Here is an 18,994-nt window from a genome sequence, read left to right as displayed (position 1 = left end):
TGAGGGGAGAGGCGGTGTGGGGTGGGAGGGGTGAGCGGGAGTGAGGTGGGTCAGGTGGGGAGAGGGGGAAAGAGGGTAGACAGGGGTGAAGGAGGAGAGGTGGCTCGGGTCTCGGGCCCTTGGACCAAGCTGGAAGGAGCTACAAGCCTCCAAAGGTCTGGGTCCAGGTGGTCAGGAGGCAGTGGGCCCAGCGAGGAGGGTCTTTTCGGCTGGGGAGAGGGGGCAGCACAGAGCCTTCGTCTCAGAGGCCCCTCGAAGGCCAGCTTCTACCCGGGATACAGGCAGGGGACAGGCCCTCACTGTCCCCCCCCCCCCTCCTCCCCGGGGAGCCATGGGCACTTTGGCAGGGAACGCCTACAGAGTCCTTTCTCGGGGTCTTCAGAGACCGGAGGCAGGGTGGGGGAGGTGGCAGACCCCTCCACCTGCTGCCCCTGCCCTGTACAGGGGCTTGGGCTCCCCTCCCCCACTTGCTGGATTTCTGCTGGAACCGATGCCGTGAGGTTGTTACCCCTGCCCCCTGAAACCGCTCCTCAGGACACACCTGGCTGGTCCCCGGGGCTGGGCGCCTATGATGGGGCACATCCGGACACTTGCAGGACGCCACCCCGGCTCTGACCCCCTCCCGGAGTGCGTGTGGCATGGGCTGTGTGTCCGCTGTCAGGCCTGGGGCCGCCGTGGGGAGCGCAGTCACCCTGGTCCCGCCACCCCCCGCCTGCTCCCGGCTGCCCCAGTCCCTGGAGCACCGACTAGCCGATCTGGAGGCTCCCCGCTGGGGTGAGGGGCACCCTCAGGGGCGGGGCTGGTATACAGCAGGAGCCTCATAAAGGCCACGGCGAACTGATCTGATAAGGAGCGCTATCCTTGGCAAGTGAACCAGCTTCCCTCCTGAGCAGTCACGAGCCCGACAGCCCCGGGGTGGGTGACACGTTGGGGACCCCAGACTCCGAGAAGAGACCCGGGCCCCATGGCGGGGCCCAAGGCCCGCTGACGCCTCCGCAGTCCGCTCCCCGCCTCCACCTGGGCTGGAAATGAGGCCGGCCACGTGCATCCGAAGCCAAGGTGGACGTCACAGGTGTCCGCTGGGCCTCCCAGGTCACTAGGTCCATGTGAAAGGCCACCGGCCTGCGGCCCAAACACGCGCGCTGTGCTCTTCTCCCTGAGCTGGGGGCGCCTCAGGACCGTGATTCACCAAAAGCAAACACCAGTTTGCGCCAGAGGAGGGTTAGTGAATGCCGGCTTGTTTATTTTCCTATCTGCAGATAGCCTGGGAGGGGGCTGGCGGAGCGTGGGCCGGGAACCGGTCCCGAGCCGCCTGCAAAGACACTGACCAGCCGCTCTCCAGGGCTCCACCCTGGGGTCCCAGCGGCCCCTCCCACCACATGCCCCCGTCTGGACTTCCTTCCTCCCAGCTGAGAGCATCACTTACTCCCTCTGGGTCACCGAGGGACCTCTGGCAATGTTGGGTTCTGGCCGTGACACCTGGGGACTGTCCCGCCATCTGTTGGGAAGAGGCCAGGGACACGGCTAAATACCGCACAGTGCACAGGGCGGCCCCCACCTCCACGACAGGAGGACCTGGCCCCAGGTGTGGACGGCTGCAAGGTGCGAACCCCCGCGCCCAGTCCGGGAACCGGCCGCTTGGGCACCTGTTCGTCAGCACCGGGCCCCCCCACCCCGGTCCTGGCTCCCTGCCCACCCCAGGAAACAGACAGACACGGCACCGGGGTTTTACCAATTTTATTTCTAGACTTTTCACGTTTGTCTTTTGTTTTCTGCTGGCAACGTGCCGGTTACACGTCTGTGCTGGGAAACGCCGCAGGGTGCAACCGAAATACACACAGACCACAGCTGCCCACCCGCCAAGAGACCCTCACAGACTTGCTGGTCACGGGACAGACCCCGCCGTGCTCCCCGGACCGGCCACGGCCTTCGAGCACACACGACGTTCACACCCCCCCACCAGGACTGACCGTCCCTCAAGGGCCCCGTTTGGTTCAGACACAGAGATGCCGCAGGGTTGAGGTAAGCGGAGGCAGTGCTCCTGCAGGGGCGGGGCGGGGCGGGGCGGGGCCTGCCAGTGGCCTGGGAGCACACAGGCTGACCCCGCTGGGGCAGGGGCCGCAGATGCTGCAAATCCTTGGAGTCGAGCAGCGGGCCAGGCGACACGGGAACACGGCCCTGTTCGCTGGCCTCACCGAGGCTCGGAGTCCGTTGACATTAGCATCACGCTGTACTGAAGAGAGCAACACACAGAAAACGCGGGCACAGAATGACAGATGCCACACGGCCGGAGCTGTAACCCGGTCCCGAAGCCGCTCTGAGCGTCCGGAATGACGGAGCCCCGCAGCACAGCACCACGCGGCACGTTAGGACACACTCGTCACAATAATTATAATAATGCAGCTTTCATAGCCACACGCAAAGAACGACGCGGCTGTAAAAACCACAGTGGTGGTCCGTCCCAGGTCAGGAGGGCAGCCCAGCATCGCAGGCGCAGGGAGGAGGAGGCAGACGTGACCCGGGCCTCGGGGATGCCGGGCTGCGCGCACGAACGCGGCCCGGAGCCCATCCCGCCGGGCCGTTTGGGGACCCTGTCCGCGTGTCTGTTCGCCGAAGCAGGAGGCCGCGGGCCAGACGGGGCCTGACCGCCTGGTCTACACATGGCTAAGAGAAGCATGAGGTATCGTGAAACAGGAACCTTTTTGGAATAGAGCAGTAATCACATTAAGTCAAAATTGATCACATAAAAAAAAAAAATCTACAAAAAAAAAAAGGCATCCTTAATACATTTTTCTATGAGAAAATTAAAACTAGAACATGGCAGGTATATGACATCGTAAAACAAAACGAAACAAACTGATCCTCCAATAGCAGCAAAACAATGTGAAAGAGACACAGAAAAGCAACGTGAATCTGTTTCCAAACCGGGTGCTGGGAAGTCATCGGTAGCAGCGAATCAGGAAGCGGAGCGGCAGCCTGCCCGTCGCGTGGCCCCGCCCTCAGCCCGCCGCGCACACGCACCTCGTGCCCTCGCCAAGCACCAGCCCTGTGCCCTCGCTACCTCCCGACACTCCCTACGCAGTCGTTACAAAAAAGGTACACAGCCAAGATGTGCAAATTGTCTACGGGTTGCTAACCTTTCTTACAAGGAGGGGACAAGGGGACAAGAATGTGGGGGGGGGGGCTGAACTGGTTTCGAGTACCCTAATTTTCCGCCTAACCGATGCCTCTCGGATCGGGTTCCCGCCCTGGGAACCCAACGGCACAATCCATGCTGTGTTTTTCTTTTTCTCAGGACTTTTGTTCTCTCTCCTATAAAAAAGGACCTAACGGTTATACACTGTGTGAAACTCTTAACACCAAAGGCAGAAAGTTGTGTGTGTGTGTGTGTGTGTGTGTGTGTGTGTGTGTTTAAATCAAGGGGAGATTACATTACTTTATAAATCATACTGGCCTTACGAACATCCTCTGCAATAAATATTCTTTTTAGCCTTAACTATAAATTATATATTTTAGTGTTTCAAAACCTTCCTAACCCTTAAACTACACCTTCTCGAGGTAAACCTTTAAAGGCCCCTACTCTCAAACACCAGTTGGCACCAAAGGATTCCTAAACTTACACTACCCTACAGAGAAAGAAACGCATCATCCTGGCAATGTAAGAATGCACTTCTTGACTGGAAGCTCGCCTTCGAGAACACCCCCTCTCGCTAACTCCACAGTGACATGCACTTGCCTCGCAATCCCATCTGCACCCACGTACGTGAATATTCCCAAACCATTCCATTAAGAAACTGCCCCCCCCCTCCACACACAACATAAACAGAGAGATTCGTTGAAAGTGCTTTGAAATGGAATGGTTCTAGAATATCGAGAAGGAAAACATGGTTCTAGAGCACCGGAGAGGGAAAATGGTTCTAGAGCTTAACGTTAAACAGGAAAAAGAGTTCTAGAACATTAAAGAGGAGAAATGGTTCTAGAATATTGAAGAGGGAAAATGGTTCTAGAATATTGAGAAGGGGGGGGGGCGGAAAGGAGCCGTGGATTTCACCTGGATGTGAGCAGGCTGTGGGTCTGTGGGGTGAGAAACCGGCATCTCCTAAACAGGCCACTACAAAAATATGAAGATTATAAAAATAGAATATATTACGTCGCGGTTGCGGGTTCTCTTTTACAGTAGCGCAGGCCAGGAGTCGGAGCTGGATTTCTGCGGCCGCCACGCCGGCCGGTGCCCGGCCACCCGCCCCGGGTCGGGCCACAGGCGGAGGGAGGGTCAGCACGCGGCCGTGCTGAGCTCTACGCTACGCTAACTGAGGTTACGCCAGCCACTGACAGGTGAGGAGGTTACACGCCTACCTACGGGATAAAATGAACGCGCACAAATGACTTACTCATAAAGTGACTACATGCCCAAGCAAGCGAGTTGTGGGACGCCTAGAACCGCCTTAAAGCTGTGCTCCTTCAGAACAGCACACGAACACGTTTGCTACCTACGACCCTCTTCCGCTTCAGAAATGGTTTCTTGGCTTTTCTCTCGTTTTTACCGTGTTTTCATGCTTTTCTTTTCTTTTTTCTTTTTTTTTTTTTTTTGCCGTCGTTTTGTTTTAAACACAGAAAGAATCAAATCTAATCCTCCCCTGCAGACTTGTTCCTTGTGTTAATGCCTATCCTTACGACACAGAGACACAAACACGTTCGCATACGACCTAGTTGATTATGGGGTATAAGATTCTCTATTTTTGTAGCACAGCCTCCCCCCACCCCCTCCCCCCAGCTCAGGGTTATGCAAATACTATTTTTTTTCTCTCCTTTTTTTTTTCTTTTCTTTTTTTTTTTTTTTTTTTTTTTTTTAAAGACAGCTTCTCGGATACTTTTTTTTTCTTTTGCTTATGTCAGAGACGGAAGGGAGAAAGAGCAAAGGAAAAAAACCGACAGTAAAGGAGAAGGAAGCTTTCCCTTCTGGTCGTGACCGGTCCTGGCGAGGAGCGGTCCTGTCCAGGGAGCACCCGGGGCCGGCCCCTCCCGCGCCGCGCACGCGCGCCCTCAAATGTTCACGTCTCGAACGTCGGTGGGTGTGCAGGCCAGGTCGGCCTCCTCCTCCTCCTCCTCCTCCTCCGCTGCCTTGGGGTCTAGGCTCTGCTGCTGGGCCTGGCGCAGGCTGGACTCCAGCAGGGCCTCGATCTGCTCCTGGCACGCCCGGAGGCAGTCCTGGCCAGACGGGAGACAGGGAGACAGGGGGTGCTCAGAAGGGGGCCTGTGGCCAAGGCCCTCCTACAAACGCCAAGACCTGGACCACCTTGTGAAAGTGAGGCTAATCTAAGGCACTGCCTCCCCGCAGTCGGGTGGGGCCACTGCCCGAACCCCAGGACCCACTGGCATGGGCTCTGCTTGGCCCCTCGCTGCCCCGGCCTGAGGAGCCCCCGTGCTTCCCGGGCTACAGAGTCCCCACTCGGGTCCGAAGGCCCCGGAGGCCACAGGGCTGCCGGCTGTCTCCCGTGCCCACCTGGTGCCTCCCTGGCCTGTCCCGAGCCCCCCCCCTCCACCCCAGGACCCTGGCCCCCCGCTGGAATCCCTCTGCCAGGCTCTCATCCTGGCTCCCTGTTCCCACCAGCCCGAACTCAGCGCTATTTGACCCAGGACAGAGAGGCCCTCTGAGCCCTGCTTTTGGGACTTAACCTCTGCCGTGTCAGCCCCTGCGGTGAACCCAGCCTTCCGAGATGAATGGCTGTCAGAAGCGTTAGGCCGTGCATGACTGAGAATGAGCGTTGGGTGGCCCCGGGGGGACTCGGACCCTCTATCCCCCTCTGTCCTCACCCGCTTGGCCTGCACCCTGGGAGACACGCTGGCCTGGCCCAGCGTGCACCCCCGCAATCCCGCGGCCCTCCCCTGCCAGCAATCACCCCGAGTTCTCGATGCCCAAGAAGGGATCTTGGGGAGTCCGGGGCTTCTCGTGGTCTCGTGGTGGCCGGTCTGCCCGCAGCTCAAAAGTGCAGGTGTCAGGCTTTGTCCCAACCCTGGGACCCTGGGACCCTGGGACCCTGGGACCCTGGGACCCTGGGATGCCACACTGGGGCTTCTGTTCTGGAAGCAGGTAGTCTCTGGTCCAGCCCGGAAGACAGATCCGAGCCTTTCCCCAGAGGAACAGGTGCACCGCGGGCCCACCTGGGGAGGGTGCTGCGAAACGGGTGTCCAGCGCCCCAGAGAAGGGGATCCAGGCCAGCAAAGCTTCCGAGCGAACCCTGGGGGACCTGCCACATATACGGAGCCATACGCTTCCGCGCGGAGGGCTCTCCTACACCACCGGTTCAGTATTTGTCGTGGCTGGTGAGGAAAGCGGTGTAGGTGCAAAAAGCCAGTTTTACGGATGAGGAAACTGAGGCTCAAAAGGCCTGGTGTTGGACCCAGGGCAGAGGGGTGCAGGGAGGGACTTGTTTCCTCCTCGCAGCCAGCAGCCTCGGCCCAGAAGAGCCGCCTCTGGCAGCCGGGAGCCAGCTCGGAGCAAGGGCAGACGCGGCTCATGCCCCAGGAAGACGCAGGGCCCCGCCCGCCACCTAGTGTTTTCCGGACGTTTGTCGCCGGGTGACCAGACTAGCGAATTGCAGCCTCAACCGATTTCTCCCCCGTCCGTCAATTGAGATCTTGTTTCAGATCTAATTAATTGACACGATCTCTATGCAAATAAGGGGTCGTGCAGTGATTTCCTACAACTGTCTGTGCCCAGCACCGTCTGTGGGGTCTCTCTCTGAAGGGGAGAGGCAGGGGTCATCTTTCCAGGACACCCCATCCCTCTGGGGGCCTAGGAAGCACTGAGACTGAGGGAGCCCCCCCGCCACCCCCCACTCCCTCCGGGAGCCGCCTGCTCCCAACAGGGAGATGAGCAGGCATGCCGCCTCCTCCAGGCAGCCGGCAGTGCTGGGCAGCGGACGGGCAAGCTTCTGCCCCGCAGCCCGGCTTTTCTTCCCCAAATCATGCGGGGAGGTGGCAGCCGCTAGGGCCCACGACGGAGCCTCCAGGCACTCGAGGGTGGGCCACCAGAAGGCAGCCGGCGTCCGAGCCAGACCCGGACCGGGGTCAGGGCGGTCACTGGCTCCCATAAGGCACGCCCAGCAGGGCCGAGGGCTGACCTGTCATCCTCGCTGGTCTAATCTGGTAAAGGCCACAAACCCTTGTAATTGTTATTTTCACTCTTTCTTTTAAGACAAAAACGGAATCGGGAATAAAACAATGGCATTTGTAAGCAGGAAGGACACCATGGACTCCGGCTCGGGCTGTAATAGCACCAGGCACTCAAAAAGGGCCGTAAAACACAAGGTTGTCTCCACGGGCCTTTGTTGCGTCTGGAGACCTCACAGGAGCCCTTTTAAAGCCTCCATTTATGAGCCATCCGCATTGTTGCACAGACAAAGCTGGACGGGGCCACAGCTCCACATGCCATTAGGGCACGGATCATTGACGGGCCTGCCTTGTGGCCCCGCTCCCTGGACGGCTCACCAGGAGGGGTTTATGGCTCCTGCCTGCTCCTGGGAAACCTGAGGACCCTCCTGGCCTGCCAGCAAGTACTGCGATTTGCTTCTCCTTCCAAAGGAGCCCCAGGAGGGTGGGGTGAGGCTGGCACCCGGTCAGCCTGGGGCCAGGGCTCTGTATGACCAGGTCCCTTGCGTCTGAACACAGGGCACCCCCCGCCCTCCCCCATCACGTTTGGGGGCCTTGGCATGAGCCATGGCATTTCCCATCAAGGAACTGGCTTTGGACCCCCGGGTGCTAGAAGTTTCTAGTACCCGGTGCTGAGCAGGCCAGCCAAGCCAGCGTAGGAGCGGCGCAACTGATGGCTTACCGCGTCGCACTTGATCACTTTGGAGAGGAACCGGGTGAGGCGCGGATAGGACAGGAAGCTGTTGGAGCTTCCCAGGGGCAGGCCTTGCACCGCGGCCAGCACGCTCCCCGCTGCCACCATGGAAGGCGGGTTGGAAATGAACTTCACGTCTGCAGAAGAAAGGGAGAGAGGCGAGGGGCTGTGAGCGGGTGGCGGCGGGGAGGGGGGCCTCCACGGGACCCCGTGGTCCCACCAGCCCCACATCAGGGTGCGGAGGCCAGGGGAGCACAAGTCGGGCCCGCAGTACACCCAGCTGGAGCTGGGACACCGGCCGCAAAGGCCTGCGGGGAGGGGCGTCGCTATGCTGGAGCCCCGGGAACGTGTTGCTTATTCACATTCTACAAGGTGACAAACCCACAAGGGAGAAGGCATGCTGCGGGGCCACAGGGACCCGCCAGGCCTCCAGGGACCCTGTCTCGCCTTCCCCAGGGCAGCCCTCTGGGCATGTGCAGGGGGCAGTAGTCAGTGGTCCTGCAGTGGTGGCCTTGGATGCTTATCCTCTGTGTATCTCCCTCCTGGGACGTGGCGTTACCTCATTACTCCACCCGCCAGCACGCCGTCCCTCTGCCCCAGGCACAGCTCAGCGAGGGCGGAACCCCTGCCTTTGCTCTGAGGGTGAGGCCAGCACTCGCCACACTTGTTACGGAAAGGTGGGAAAGCAGGAAGGATGTTTAAGCAGCCACGTGGTGCCCCGTGGGCTGCCGTTCTGTGACACAGAGCCAGGAATTCTTGGTGGGGGAGGCCACTGAGTTCCGAATCTCGATCAGGGGGCTCAGCCCCTTTGCCTCATCTTACACGCATGGGGCACAGGACCGGGCTAGGTGAGCTGAGCGGGAAAGGAGGGGACCTCGTGGGCCAGGGTGCGTGTCCCCAGCAGCCTAGCTGAGGCTTCGTCCTGGGAGGAGACATCAGGCTGTACCGTTGCCAGCAAAGCAGGCTGGGGAAGAAAGGAGCCACCCTGGAGGGGGAACAGAGCCTGCTGCCGGGCACCGTGGAAACTTGAAAAAGAAATACCTAACAAGGCCCGCCCCCCTCTTTCCCTCTTTAAATGGGAGCATTTCCAGGGCGCCTGGATGGCTCAGTCGGTTAAGCGTCCGACTTTGGCCTAGGTCATGATCTTGCAATTTGTGAGTTTGTGAATTTGTGAGCCCCACGTCAGGCTCTGTGCCAACAGCTCGAAGCCTGGAGCCTGCTTCAGATTCTGTGTCTCCCTCTCTCTCTGCCCCTCCCCTGCTCATGCTGTCTCTCTCTGTCTCTCAAAAACAAATAAATGTTAAAAAAATTTTTTAAAGAAAAAATATATTAAATAAATGGGAGCATTTCCACCCAGTCTGTGAGCGGAGAGCCATGAATGAAAAGCTTGTCATTGAGGCACATCAGGGCTGCAGGAGCACCTGGGTGGATCAGTCGGTTAAGCATCGACTTCGGCTCAGGTCGTGATCTCCCAGTTCCCAAGTTCGAGCCCTGCATCGGGCTTTCTGCTGTCAGCGCAGAGCCTGCTTGGGATCCCCTGTCCCCCCCCCCGCCCCCGTCTCCCCCTCCCCTGCTCACACGTGTGCTCTCAAAAATAAACATTAAAAAAAAGTTGCTGCAGTCCCAGCAACAATTTGGTTGGAACTCGAGACTCCCGTCCAAGACGGATGGTGTAACAGGGGGAGGGCTCGCTCCTGAAGCCCACGTCCCCACTGAAGCGTATGTGTGCGTTTGCGGTGTGGGGCTTATGTGTGTAGATAAGGAATGTGTGCGTGTGTGTGTGTGTGTGTGTGCGCACGCGCGCACGGTTTAGGGCTTACGTATGTAGGTAAGGAACAACCTGACTATATCGTCCAACACTTCGACTCGGCGCCCAGTGCAAAGAGCCTGGGACAGCCGCTGGGGCTGTGCGGGTTTGCTGACCCTTGCTCAGACCCACCCGTTAGACTCGATTTTTCTGTCCGCTTTCAACACCACCTGTAGTTTCTTTACCCAGCCCACTGCGATTCCCCGGAAGGCTCTAGTGCACACACAGGCATATACGTTAACAGAAAACCCACCGCGTTGCGGGGGATACGTGCACATCTGCAGATACGCGGGAGGCCCAGTTTGCAGGCACGCACAGCACGGAGAGCAGAGTCCCCCCCCTCACGACACCGTTCAGCGGCACCCTTGCCCCGTGGAGGACAAAAACATCTTTGGGGGCCTTTGCTTACACTTCCCCCTCACGCCAGTCTGTTTCTGTTTCTGAGCTGCCATTGCGTTACTGCAGAGAGAGTGGTCCCCTCGTGACCAAGGGCCCGGCTGCGCCTCGGCTATGTTGCAACCGTTCAGGTGAGGATTTGGACCGAGAATCTTTCCAAGGAGGGACGTGGATGGGCAGGTGACCCTCTCCTCCCCCGGCCGCCTGTCTCCCGCGGTGGGGGGCGGGGGAGCCCGCCCTGGAGGTAATGCACGTGAAAAGCTGTCGCAGGCAGCCAGCCAGCCATCGCTGCACCTTCCCTCTGGGTGGACCCCAGGCACCGGGGCCTGGGATGCACCCTGCAGGCCCCAGGTTGGGGGCGGGGGGTGGTGGTGCTGGCTGGGCACGGTCTCAGAGGCCCCGCGTGCTTACGCACGGCGGCCCGCGGCAGCTGGACAGCCAGCACCAAAGCGCGTTTACAGCCTCCGCACCAGGCTCGCTCGCCTCACTGCCCGCGCCCCACGAGGGCTCCACACCCCACTTCCGCGGGGTTCTGGGAGAGGGGAAACTCCAGGCTGCCCCAGCCATCCTGGGGGGGGAGGGTGTACAAGAACCGTTCCTCGCATGATCTCCAGGAAACTTTGCCATTTCTCTGAACCACTTTCAGCTCCTTAAAAGGCTGCCTGGAAGTCTCCGGAGGCCTCTCTCTTCTGAGGCGCCCCAGCCAGAGAACGCCTCCCTGCCTGCTTGAGGGGCTGGCCCCCGGAGGCCGAGGGGACGGCCCGCGGGAGGCTCCCTACCCCTGCCAGAGGGCTGGAGCCACCACCCCGCAGATCCGTCAGGGCCCACGGTGTGCCCCCCCCCACTCCCCTTGCTTGGAAGGGCTCAGAGGAGGGGTTCGTGCCTCGTGCAGGAGGACGAGCAGGGTGGAGAAGCCGGCAGACTCCCGCCTGACCCGGAAATCCCAGCCACCAGAGCACCAGGACAGCGGGAGGGTGCCGGGAGATGTCGGAACAGGGGCTCTACCGCTCCCGGGCAGGGAGTGAAAGAGGCCAACCTCCCCCCCTTTGATGTTGCGTGGCCACAGACTGGGGGAGCCCCACACGACGTGGCAGCTGAGGCCTGACCCGGGGCAGAGGTGGCCCCGTGTGGAGCTGGCTGGGGTGAGGACGTGGGTCCCCAGGCAGGGTTCTCCAGGTCTGCTGGGCCCAGTCCACGTGATCAGAGGGAGAAAGAAAGGGGTCGGCGTCAGGGTCAGGGCCCCGGGGAGACAAGGCAACACCGGGCGCGAGTCTGCACGCATCTGCCTGCCCTGACTTCTGAAAGGCTGGCTGTCCCAGGGCCCGGGCCAGGGCAGTGTCAGGCAGGGGCCTCCAGGGACCATCCAGAGCCCTGCCAGTGGGGGAGAAGACTGGCCCCCTGCTGCCAACCATGGCGGCCCAAGCCCGGGCCGATCTGAAGCCCCTCCCAGGGCTCAGCTGAGCCCAGCTGGCCAGAGGCACCCCTGGCGGGGCCTCTGGCGGCCAAGCTGTGCTGCTGGCCGCCCCCGCACGAGGGCTGCTGCTGGCCGCCCAGAGCACGTGGTGCAGGCACCGCGGGCCGGCACTCCCCACCCCTGTAGGCGCCCCTGGCAGGTGGCCCAGCCCGGGAGAGGCCAGAAGGGGGCCCCTTGAGGACATGGGGAAGGACTGGTGTGTGTGTGTGTGTGTGTGTGTGTGTGTGTGTGTGTGTGTTGGGGGGGGGCGGGAGGACGGGAGTGGGGAGGCAGGCTGGGCAGCCGAGGTCAACCTCTCTCAGCATGGAGTGGCCGCGGTCTGGCCACCCACCCACACCCATCCCCGAGGCGCTGCGTGGTGGCCGTGGCCAGCCTCCGCTGCCCGACCCCAGGAGGGCACCCCCCCCCAGCCCATCTAGCCCCAGCGCACAGCCCAAGGAAGGAAGAGGAGCCCCTGTGAGAGGCACCCCGGGAGACCGGGGCCAGCAGGACCCAGCTGCCCTACCTGTGGCACAGAGGGCGACGAAGGTCTGCGCGTGCTTCCGGATGATCTGTTTGTTCTCCTCGGCCACGGGCATTTTGGAGAGGAAGTGCTCGATGAAATCGTGCGGGGTCATCGCGGCCAGGTTCCACTTGAGCTTGTTCACCAGGAGCAGCTCCATTTGCTGTGAACGTGGGGTGACCCAGGGTAAAGAGAGGCGCAGGGGCAGCCCCTGCCCCTCCCCTCCGTGGGGCACGGCCCAGGAGAGAAGGGATAAGGGATGCTGGGGGCCCAGGAGGTGGGGGAGAGCAGGCCATCCCCAAAGAGGTCCCAAAAGACAAAGTGACGTGGAAAAAAAGGCCCACTGTTCCCAGGTCGGGCCAAAACAGGACCCCCACCTGGGACGCAAGACCTGGTAGCCAGCGCGGGCCGCCAGCGTCGTCGCCGCTAGAGGGCGCGCGCCGCCCACTTTTCGGCCGCGCTAGGGGCGCAGACGAGTGGGAGTCGGAGCGACCGCGAGCGGTGGGGCGCCAGCTGGGGGGCGGCGGGGGTCCCGCCCGCTCCTCGAGGGGGGCCCCACCGAGCGGCCGCCCGCCCATGGGGCATAGCGCGTGTCGGCGGCCCGCGGGGCCTCCTGCCCTCTGCACCTCCCCCACCCCCGGGGTCCTGGGGGTCCTGGGGCGTCGGTGGGCGGTGGGGGATCCCAGGTTACCAGCAGCTCGTCGGGCCGGATGGAGTTGTCAGTGTAGATGCACAGCTTCTCGGCCGTCAGCGGAATGGTCTCCTTCATCTTGGAGGCCACGAACATGCAGGTGGCCCCCAGCAGCTGCAGGCGGCTCTTTTTCACGGGCTCCAGCGACAGGAAGCGGTCCAGGTAGTTCATGGCCAGCGGGAAGACCTCTTCCTCGCACTTCTGCTCCTCACAGACCTGCCGGGGCACGGGGGCCGTGACCGCCGCCGCCGGGCCCCCTCCGCGGAGACCCCGCGGTCCCCCCCACCCCCACCCCCACCGGGCTCGCGCTGGGGCTACGGGTCGTCCCGAGCGCGCGGCGGGTCGGGGCAGGGGGCGGCAGAAGCGGCGGCTGCCGCGCCCCCTCCCCGGCGTGTCCCCAGTGCCCACCCTCCCCGAAACTGAAAGGGAAAGTCCCAGCGAGGCTGGCACGGTGGGGGCGGGTGTGGGCACGGCTGGCGGCGTGCGCCGCGCGCGGGCGGCCGGCCCCGGGGACCCCGGCCCGCGTGGGTGCTCCGGGGACCGCCGGGCCGGGGCTCGCTCCAAATGGGGTGCGGGGCCGCGGGGCGGGCCGCGGGGCCGGGCGCCGCGCTCACAGCGCCTGCGAGACACAAAGGTGGCGTCCCAGGCCGCCGCGCCGCATTTCCCCAGACGTCATCTTTTCAAAAAATATTTAAAAATATTAAAAAAATAACTGGGTACATAAAAAACCCCTGAAAATGACCCTCGGGCGGCCCTTTACCCAGGCCGGGGGTCTAGAGCTCGTTGCAGACTCCGGGGAGAGCCCCAGGAATTCAAACTCGGTGGCCCCCCCTTCCCCCTGGGCGCGGGCGCCGTTTCCCTCTCGCAAGGGCACCACGCCGCACTTTCAAAAATTATTTTAAAATATCTGCGGGTCCCCTGGGCGCCCACCGGAGACCTGAAAATGTGCCCCGGGCCGCCGGCTTGCTCCAGGCAGGTCCCCCAAGCCGAGACCCCTGCAGACCGGGGTCAATCCCCAGCGTCTTGGGGGCCACGCGACCTTGCAGCTCGGCGTGCTCTCCGGCCCAGGCTGGCCGTGCGGGGCGCCCCGGGACTCGCAGCTTGAACAAAGGGGCCCCTCTTCCCGAGCGGGGTCCCCCCCAAGCTGCCCGCGCTCCGTCCCCGCGCCCCTCCCTCCGGTTCCCGGCGGCCGCGCGGCCCCTCGCGGCGGCCCCAGCGCCTCGCCGGCCGCTCCCCGCCCCCACCCTGCCCCCAATTATTAATAAACACTTTTGCTTTGCAATAAAAGAACAAAGATGGCGCATAATACTGGCACGAGCGGCCCTTGCATACGTGTCCGTGGATATTAATTTAAAAATCAAATCTATGCCCCCTCCCCCTGGAGCAGGCGGTTCGCGGCCGTGCAGGCAGAGAGGAGGCGAGGGGGCTCGGGCGCAGGCAGGGGCCACAAAGGGGGCCCAGGCCGCCGGCCCGCACCCTCGAGCCAACTGGGGTGCCCCTGGCATTGGCTTTCCCCGAAGGGGACCCCTCCTCGACCGCTCCACCCCCACCCCCCGCCAGGATAGGGAATCTCAATCGACCCCACCCCCACCTCCTCCCCGTTCAAAAAATACCCACAATATCTATATATTGTGAAAATGCGGTTCCTAGCAACACCCCGGCAAACTTCAAAGTTGAGGTGGGAGAGAAGGGAGGGAGACGAGCGGCAAAGAAATGTGGGTTTGGGCAACAAGTTGCAGGAAAGGTCCTAAGAAAGCGGCCCGAAGCCCCGCACCTCCAGCATCCAGGTGGCCACGATCTTCCGCATGGACGGCAGGATCTCCTTCTGCACACACTTGAAGTAGGACACCGAGGGCGCGCAGGTCTCCTCCGCCTTGAGCATGGCCCGCAGCACCCGGTCGTTGAGGAGGTTGGCATCGGGGTACGCCCGGCGGATGGTCTCCACCTCGCAGCATAAGAGTTGGTGTGCCATGGCTGGGGCTCTGCTGGGCGGCCTGGGGACGGCGGTGGGTCCCGGGTCGGTCCGCGCTCGGCTTTAGCTCCCGCTGTCCCGCGCTCCCTCGAGCTCGTCTGCCCCTCGCCGGAGCGCGCGGACGCTGCTGCTCGCTGCTACTGCGCCGACAGCCCTCTGGAGGCTCCAGGACTTTGCAACTTCCAACAAAACTCCCCTGTAGTCCGTGTGACGTTACTGTTGTTAAGCAGAGATCAAAGCCGGGCAGAGAATGGGAGCGGGCGGGGGGGGGGGGGGGGGGCGGGCGCAGGGGGAGGGGGCGCGGGCTCCGAGCGCCGGGGAGCGGAGAGGGGCAGAGCCCAAAAGCCATCCCGGAGGCGCCGCGCCTGCCCCGCGGCAGAGTTGCCCCCGAAGCCTGGTTTTCATAGAAATGCAAATCGCCCGAGGCTGCCTTTCTCCCCGCCGGGGAAGAGGGGTGCAAGGGTGTCTGTCCTCCCCGTGTGGGTCCCCTGGGATTTGGGGAGTGGGTGGAGGTGGCTTTGCAGGGGGGACAACGGGGGGGGGGGGCGGGCCACACGCAGCCAGGGGAGAGCGCATGGGGGGGGGGGGGCGGACTCTGGGGCCCGGCGACACGCTATACACGAGCCGGGAGAATGGGCGCATTTCCGAAAACGCCACGAGGGCACCCACGGGCGGACAGGCGGCCAAGGAATCTCAGCGTCTACATCTTCTTTCATTTTCATTAACACGTGTAAATTTCAGGAACCATTTAGCATTCAGGGACGCGGAGCAGAGTCCGCGACCCTGGTGGAGGCTTCATTCCCGCGCCAGGGGGGGTCGTTGCAAATGCCCGAAGGGGTATCCCTAAACCCTAAAGGGATTTCAGCCTAGCATGAGCTCGCTCAAAAAATAAAATAAATAAAATAAATGCCCGAAAATTCCAGCAGCAGCCCAAGATGGTGGCCAGCATTTCCTTCATCCTGTCCTCCTCGCCTGGGGGATCTGCGAGTTGGCTCCCTACCTTGACCAGTACATCCTTTTAGGGATCCCCAATCTCCCCAGCCCCCCACCCCCGTCCCGGCAATTTAACAGCTAGAAAAACACCCCGGATGGAAGGCTGCGAAAACAAGTTGTCTCTGTCCTGCCTCATTTTTTAATTAAAAATAAATTAAATCGCTGGAAATATTAGTCGCGTCTCTGTGACAAGACCACCGGAAGCTTCCTAATCGGTTTTGCTGGGGGGTGTGGACACCTCTGCACCTTTTACAATCAGCCCCGGGCTGCATTCGTGAGCCTGTGGGGGGATGGCAGGGGCTGGCAAAAATTAGAACAATTCCAAGTTAAAGAAATGGGTGTACTGATCTGGTTTTAAACAAAATCTATACGTATTTGTGGTTATACCAGAGGGAACCCAATGTTATCGCTAAACTAAGAGATATACAAAAGAACACAGAAAAGTGGTCTTAAAAAAGTTTTTAAGATTTAGTCTTCTTCGGTTGCTTTTTTTTTTTTTTCTAATAAAAGGACATTTTGCCCTGTCTTAACTTTTAAAAAAAGTTTTTACACTACCTGCCCCCACTTAAGAAAACTGTTCATTTACTTCCCTCTGGACATAGTGGAGCGTCATCAAACCGTCGTATCCTCTTAGCAGTAAAGGCTCAAAAAATACGGATGAAAAAGCCCCCTCCCCTTCGCCAAGGGCACACGCAGCAAGACAGGACAACCCCCCCCCCCCCACTTCCAGGGCTGATTCTTCCCGCTCCCCCTCCCCCGCCGGGTATTAGGGTTACGAATATTCCGGGTCCAGGAGGGTAATTACCCCCGGCTCACGCCTCGTAAGCGGTGGGTGGCCCGAGCGGGGAGCGCCCACCGCCGTGTCCCCCTCCCCCGGCACCCACGCTCGCCTTGGCCCCGGGCACGCCGGTGCCTCGCAGCAGCAGCCCGCGCACGAGGGCGGCCCGACTGCTTTTTCATTCATAAAATCCCGACCGGGCGGCTGCCCCGATGATTTATGGGGCTGCGCGCTCTCACCGGGCCGCTTCTGCCCCGGGGGGCGAGGGGACCGAGCCCGGCGAGCGCCTCGGTCCGGTCCGGCCCGGGGCGGCGGGCGACGGCGAGGGGCAGCGGGTCATAAAGAGGCTCGCCCACTACGGCTAAACGGGCTCCGGGTCCGGGAGGGAGCTTCCCCCTAACCCGGGAGAAAGACAGAGGAAACTGGAATTAGCATGAGCCAATGGGGGCGCGGCGCTGTTACTAGGCGGACCGGGCAGATCTCGACTAGGAACTTCGTTGATTTCCCCGCTCAGGGACGGGCGCAAAAGTGCAAGCCCGGCCGGCGAGCGTGAAGAGCCGTCCAGGAACCCGCGGGGGAGGCGCAGGAATTTGGGGCCTGGCGGGGAACGCCAGCGGCCCAGCCCCCACCCCGGGGAGCCCAGAAACGCGTCCCTGGGGCTGCAGAGGGGGCCGACAGCTCCGGGCCCTTAAGGGCGGCCGCTTCTAGGAGAGCCGAGGGCGCGTTTTTATTTTAATGTGTGTGTGTGTGTGTGTGTGTGTGTGTGTGTCCCAAAGAGAAAAGCAACTTAAAAAAAACAAAACAAAACACTTTTCTGTTGCAGTTTAATTTTGCACTGCCTTTAAAAAACCCCACCACGAAGCAGGAACTGCGAGTCCTGGGCTCATTTAAAGTGCTCTGCGCTTATTTCTCGGTGACTATTTGGAGACAAAGGGCCAGCGGCCCAATCGGGAAGGCACTACGTTGGTTGGAAAGAAAATCCCAAAGTAACCGAAATCACCTTCCCGCTTTCCTGGCCCCCTCGCTCACCACCCCCAGGGGAGACGGCGGCCGCGGTGGATCTTCGGCCCCGAGAGGGCGAATTCCGCGGCCGGCGCGTTTGCCACCGTCCCTGGCTGTGGGAACCTTCATTCAGGCGGGGGAAGGGAGCGCGTTCATTCAGGAACCGGCCCGCCGCGGCGCCGACCCCTGGACGCACTGCGGCTGCGCGCCGGCCCGCGGTGGGGCTTTGGGGAGGGGGGTGCGAGGCCCAGTGGAGCTCTTCCCCCGGCCTCGACCTCCCGCAGCCGCCCACCCCACACGGGACCCGAGCTGGCGCACCCAGGTGGGGTCACCTGCAGCCGCATACCTGGCGGCAACTTGAAAGGACCTGGCTCCAGCTCCGCGAGTTTTCCATTGTTAAGCCCTTAAGTCGCTCTGGAAAACGCTTCCGAGTGCTGGCCACGGGGTCCCCCGGCGCGGGGGCTCCCCTTCCCCCACCCTGCTCGCCTCGGGCGCGCCCGGAGCTCCACGTGCCTGCCGCAGTAGCTCCGCCTGGGCTCTGCGGTGCCCACCCGGGCGCTCCAAAGCCGCGGGGCGTGCCGGGACGAACTCCGGCTCCGGCGCCCACCTGGGAACCGTCCCACGTTGGGAACGGGGGCAGCCGCACCTCCCACCGTCCCAAGCCGCCCATGTGCGTTTCCGCCCCTGAGAGTTAATTCCAGCCGCACACGGACTAACCCCCTACCCGAGTCCCGGTCGTCCGCCTGGCGGGATGCGGGGACGGGGCACTCCGCTCCCAGCTCTGAGGGCTGTGGGCACGATGTGCCCGGAGTTAAAGAGCAAACCCCAACAGGTGTGGGGGTGGTGGCTCACAACGCCCCCGGTTTCCCTAGGAAGAAGGTGCAGTCTTAGGGGTGAAAGAAGAATCCAACGCCTTGAACTTCGTCCCTCAAAACGCATCGCCTGGTGTCCTGAGCTATTGTATGAAACCCCAAAGTTCGCTAGGAATTCCCTGGACTCTTGGCTCAGGCCCCTGGCCGGTCTCTAGCCAAGTGTCGCGGAGTGGGAGCCCAGCCCGAGCAGATAACCACCTCCAACCGAGGTAAAGAAATCGGTTGGGGGGGGGGCGGGCGGGAGTAATGACCTAGGAGGCCAAGATGTGTCCGCGTGTCCCGGGGCCAGGCAGGGCCAAGGCCTACCCGAGGTGGAGCAGACCCCGCCCCTGACCAGGGCGCGGAGCGCCGCTGCGGAGACTCGCGGGGGCGCCGCGGAAGCAAGCGGGGTGGCTCATCGGCGCCGGACCTTCCCGGGCGAGGACCCGCACTGATACCCTTGTGGACTCCCGCGTGCTCCCGCCCCGCCCGGGAAGGGCTGGACGCCCCCTCATTCGCCTCGGAGGACTTGTCACTCGCTCCCCAACCCCGCGCTTTCCCGGAGACCGTGTTGGGGGAGGACCCCACATCCTCGTGCCTGCTTCTCTGTGCCCTTGGGATGCCCCAAAGCGTTCCCAGCCTTCGCTTTGGCCTTGGGGGTGGGTGGAGGGATGGCCGGGGT

General features: G+C 62.0%; 1 protein-coding gene across 1 annotated transcript; it reads right to left on the bottom strand.

The window, feature by feature from the left end:
• Positions 1 to 1,722: 1,722 nt before the first annotated feature.
• CCND1 (cyclin D1) lies at positions 1,723 to 14,890 on the bottom strand. Its single transcript, XM_058689959.1, has 5 exons — positions 14,491 to 14,890; positions 12,717 to 12,932; positions 12,029 to 12,188; positions 7,835 to 7,983; positions 1,723 to 5,208 (listed from the first exon to the last, which is right to left on the bottom strand). Exons 1-5 carry the CDS (start codon positions 14,686 to 14,688, stop codon positions 5,044 to 5,046), a joined length of 888 nt encoding a protein of 295 aa, XP_058545942.1. The 5' UTR covers positions 14,689 to 14,890; the 3' UTR covers positions 1,723 to 5,043.
• Positions 14,891 to 18,994: the final 4,104 nt, after the last annotated feature.

This window comes from Neofelis nebulosa, chromosome 10 (assembly GCF_028018385.1).
Source record: "Neofelis nebulosa isolate mNeoNeb1 chromosome 10, mNeoNeb1.pri, whole genome shotgun sequence".
NCBI classification, from domain to species: domain Eukaryota; kingdom Metazoa; phylum Chordata; class Mammalia; order Carnivora; family Felidae; genus Neofelis; species Neofelis nebulosa.
The sequence above is the reverse complement of the archived record's forward strand: the minus strand, read 5'-3'. Positions and strand labels throughout refer to the sequence as shown.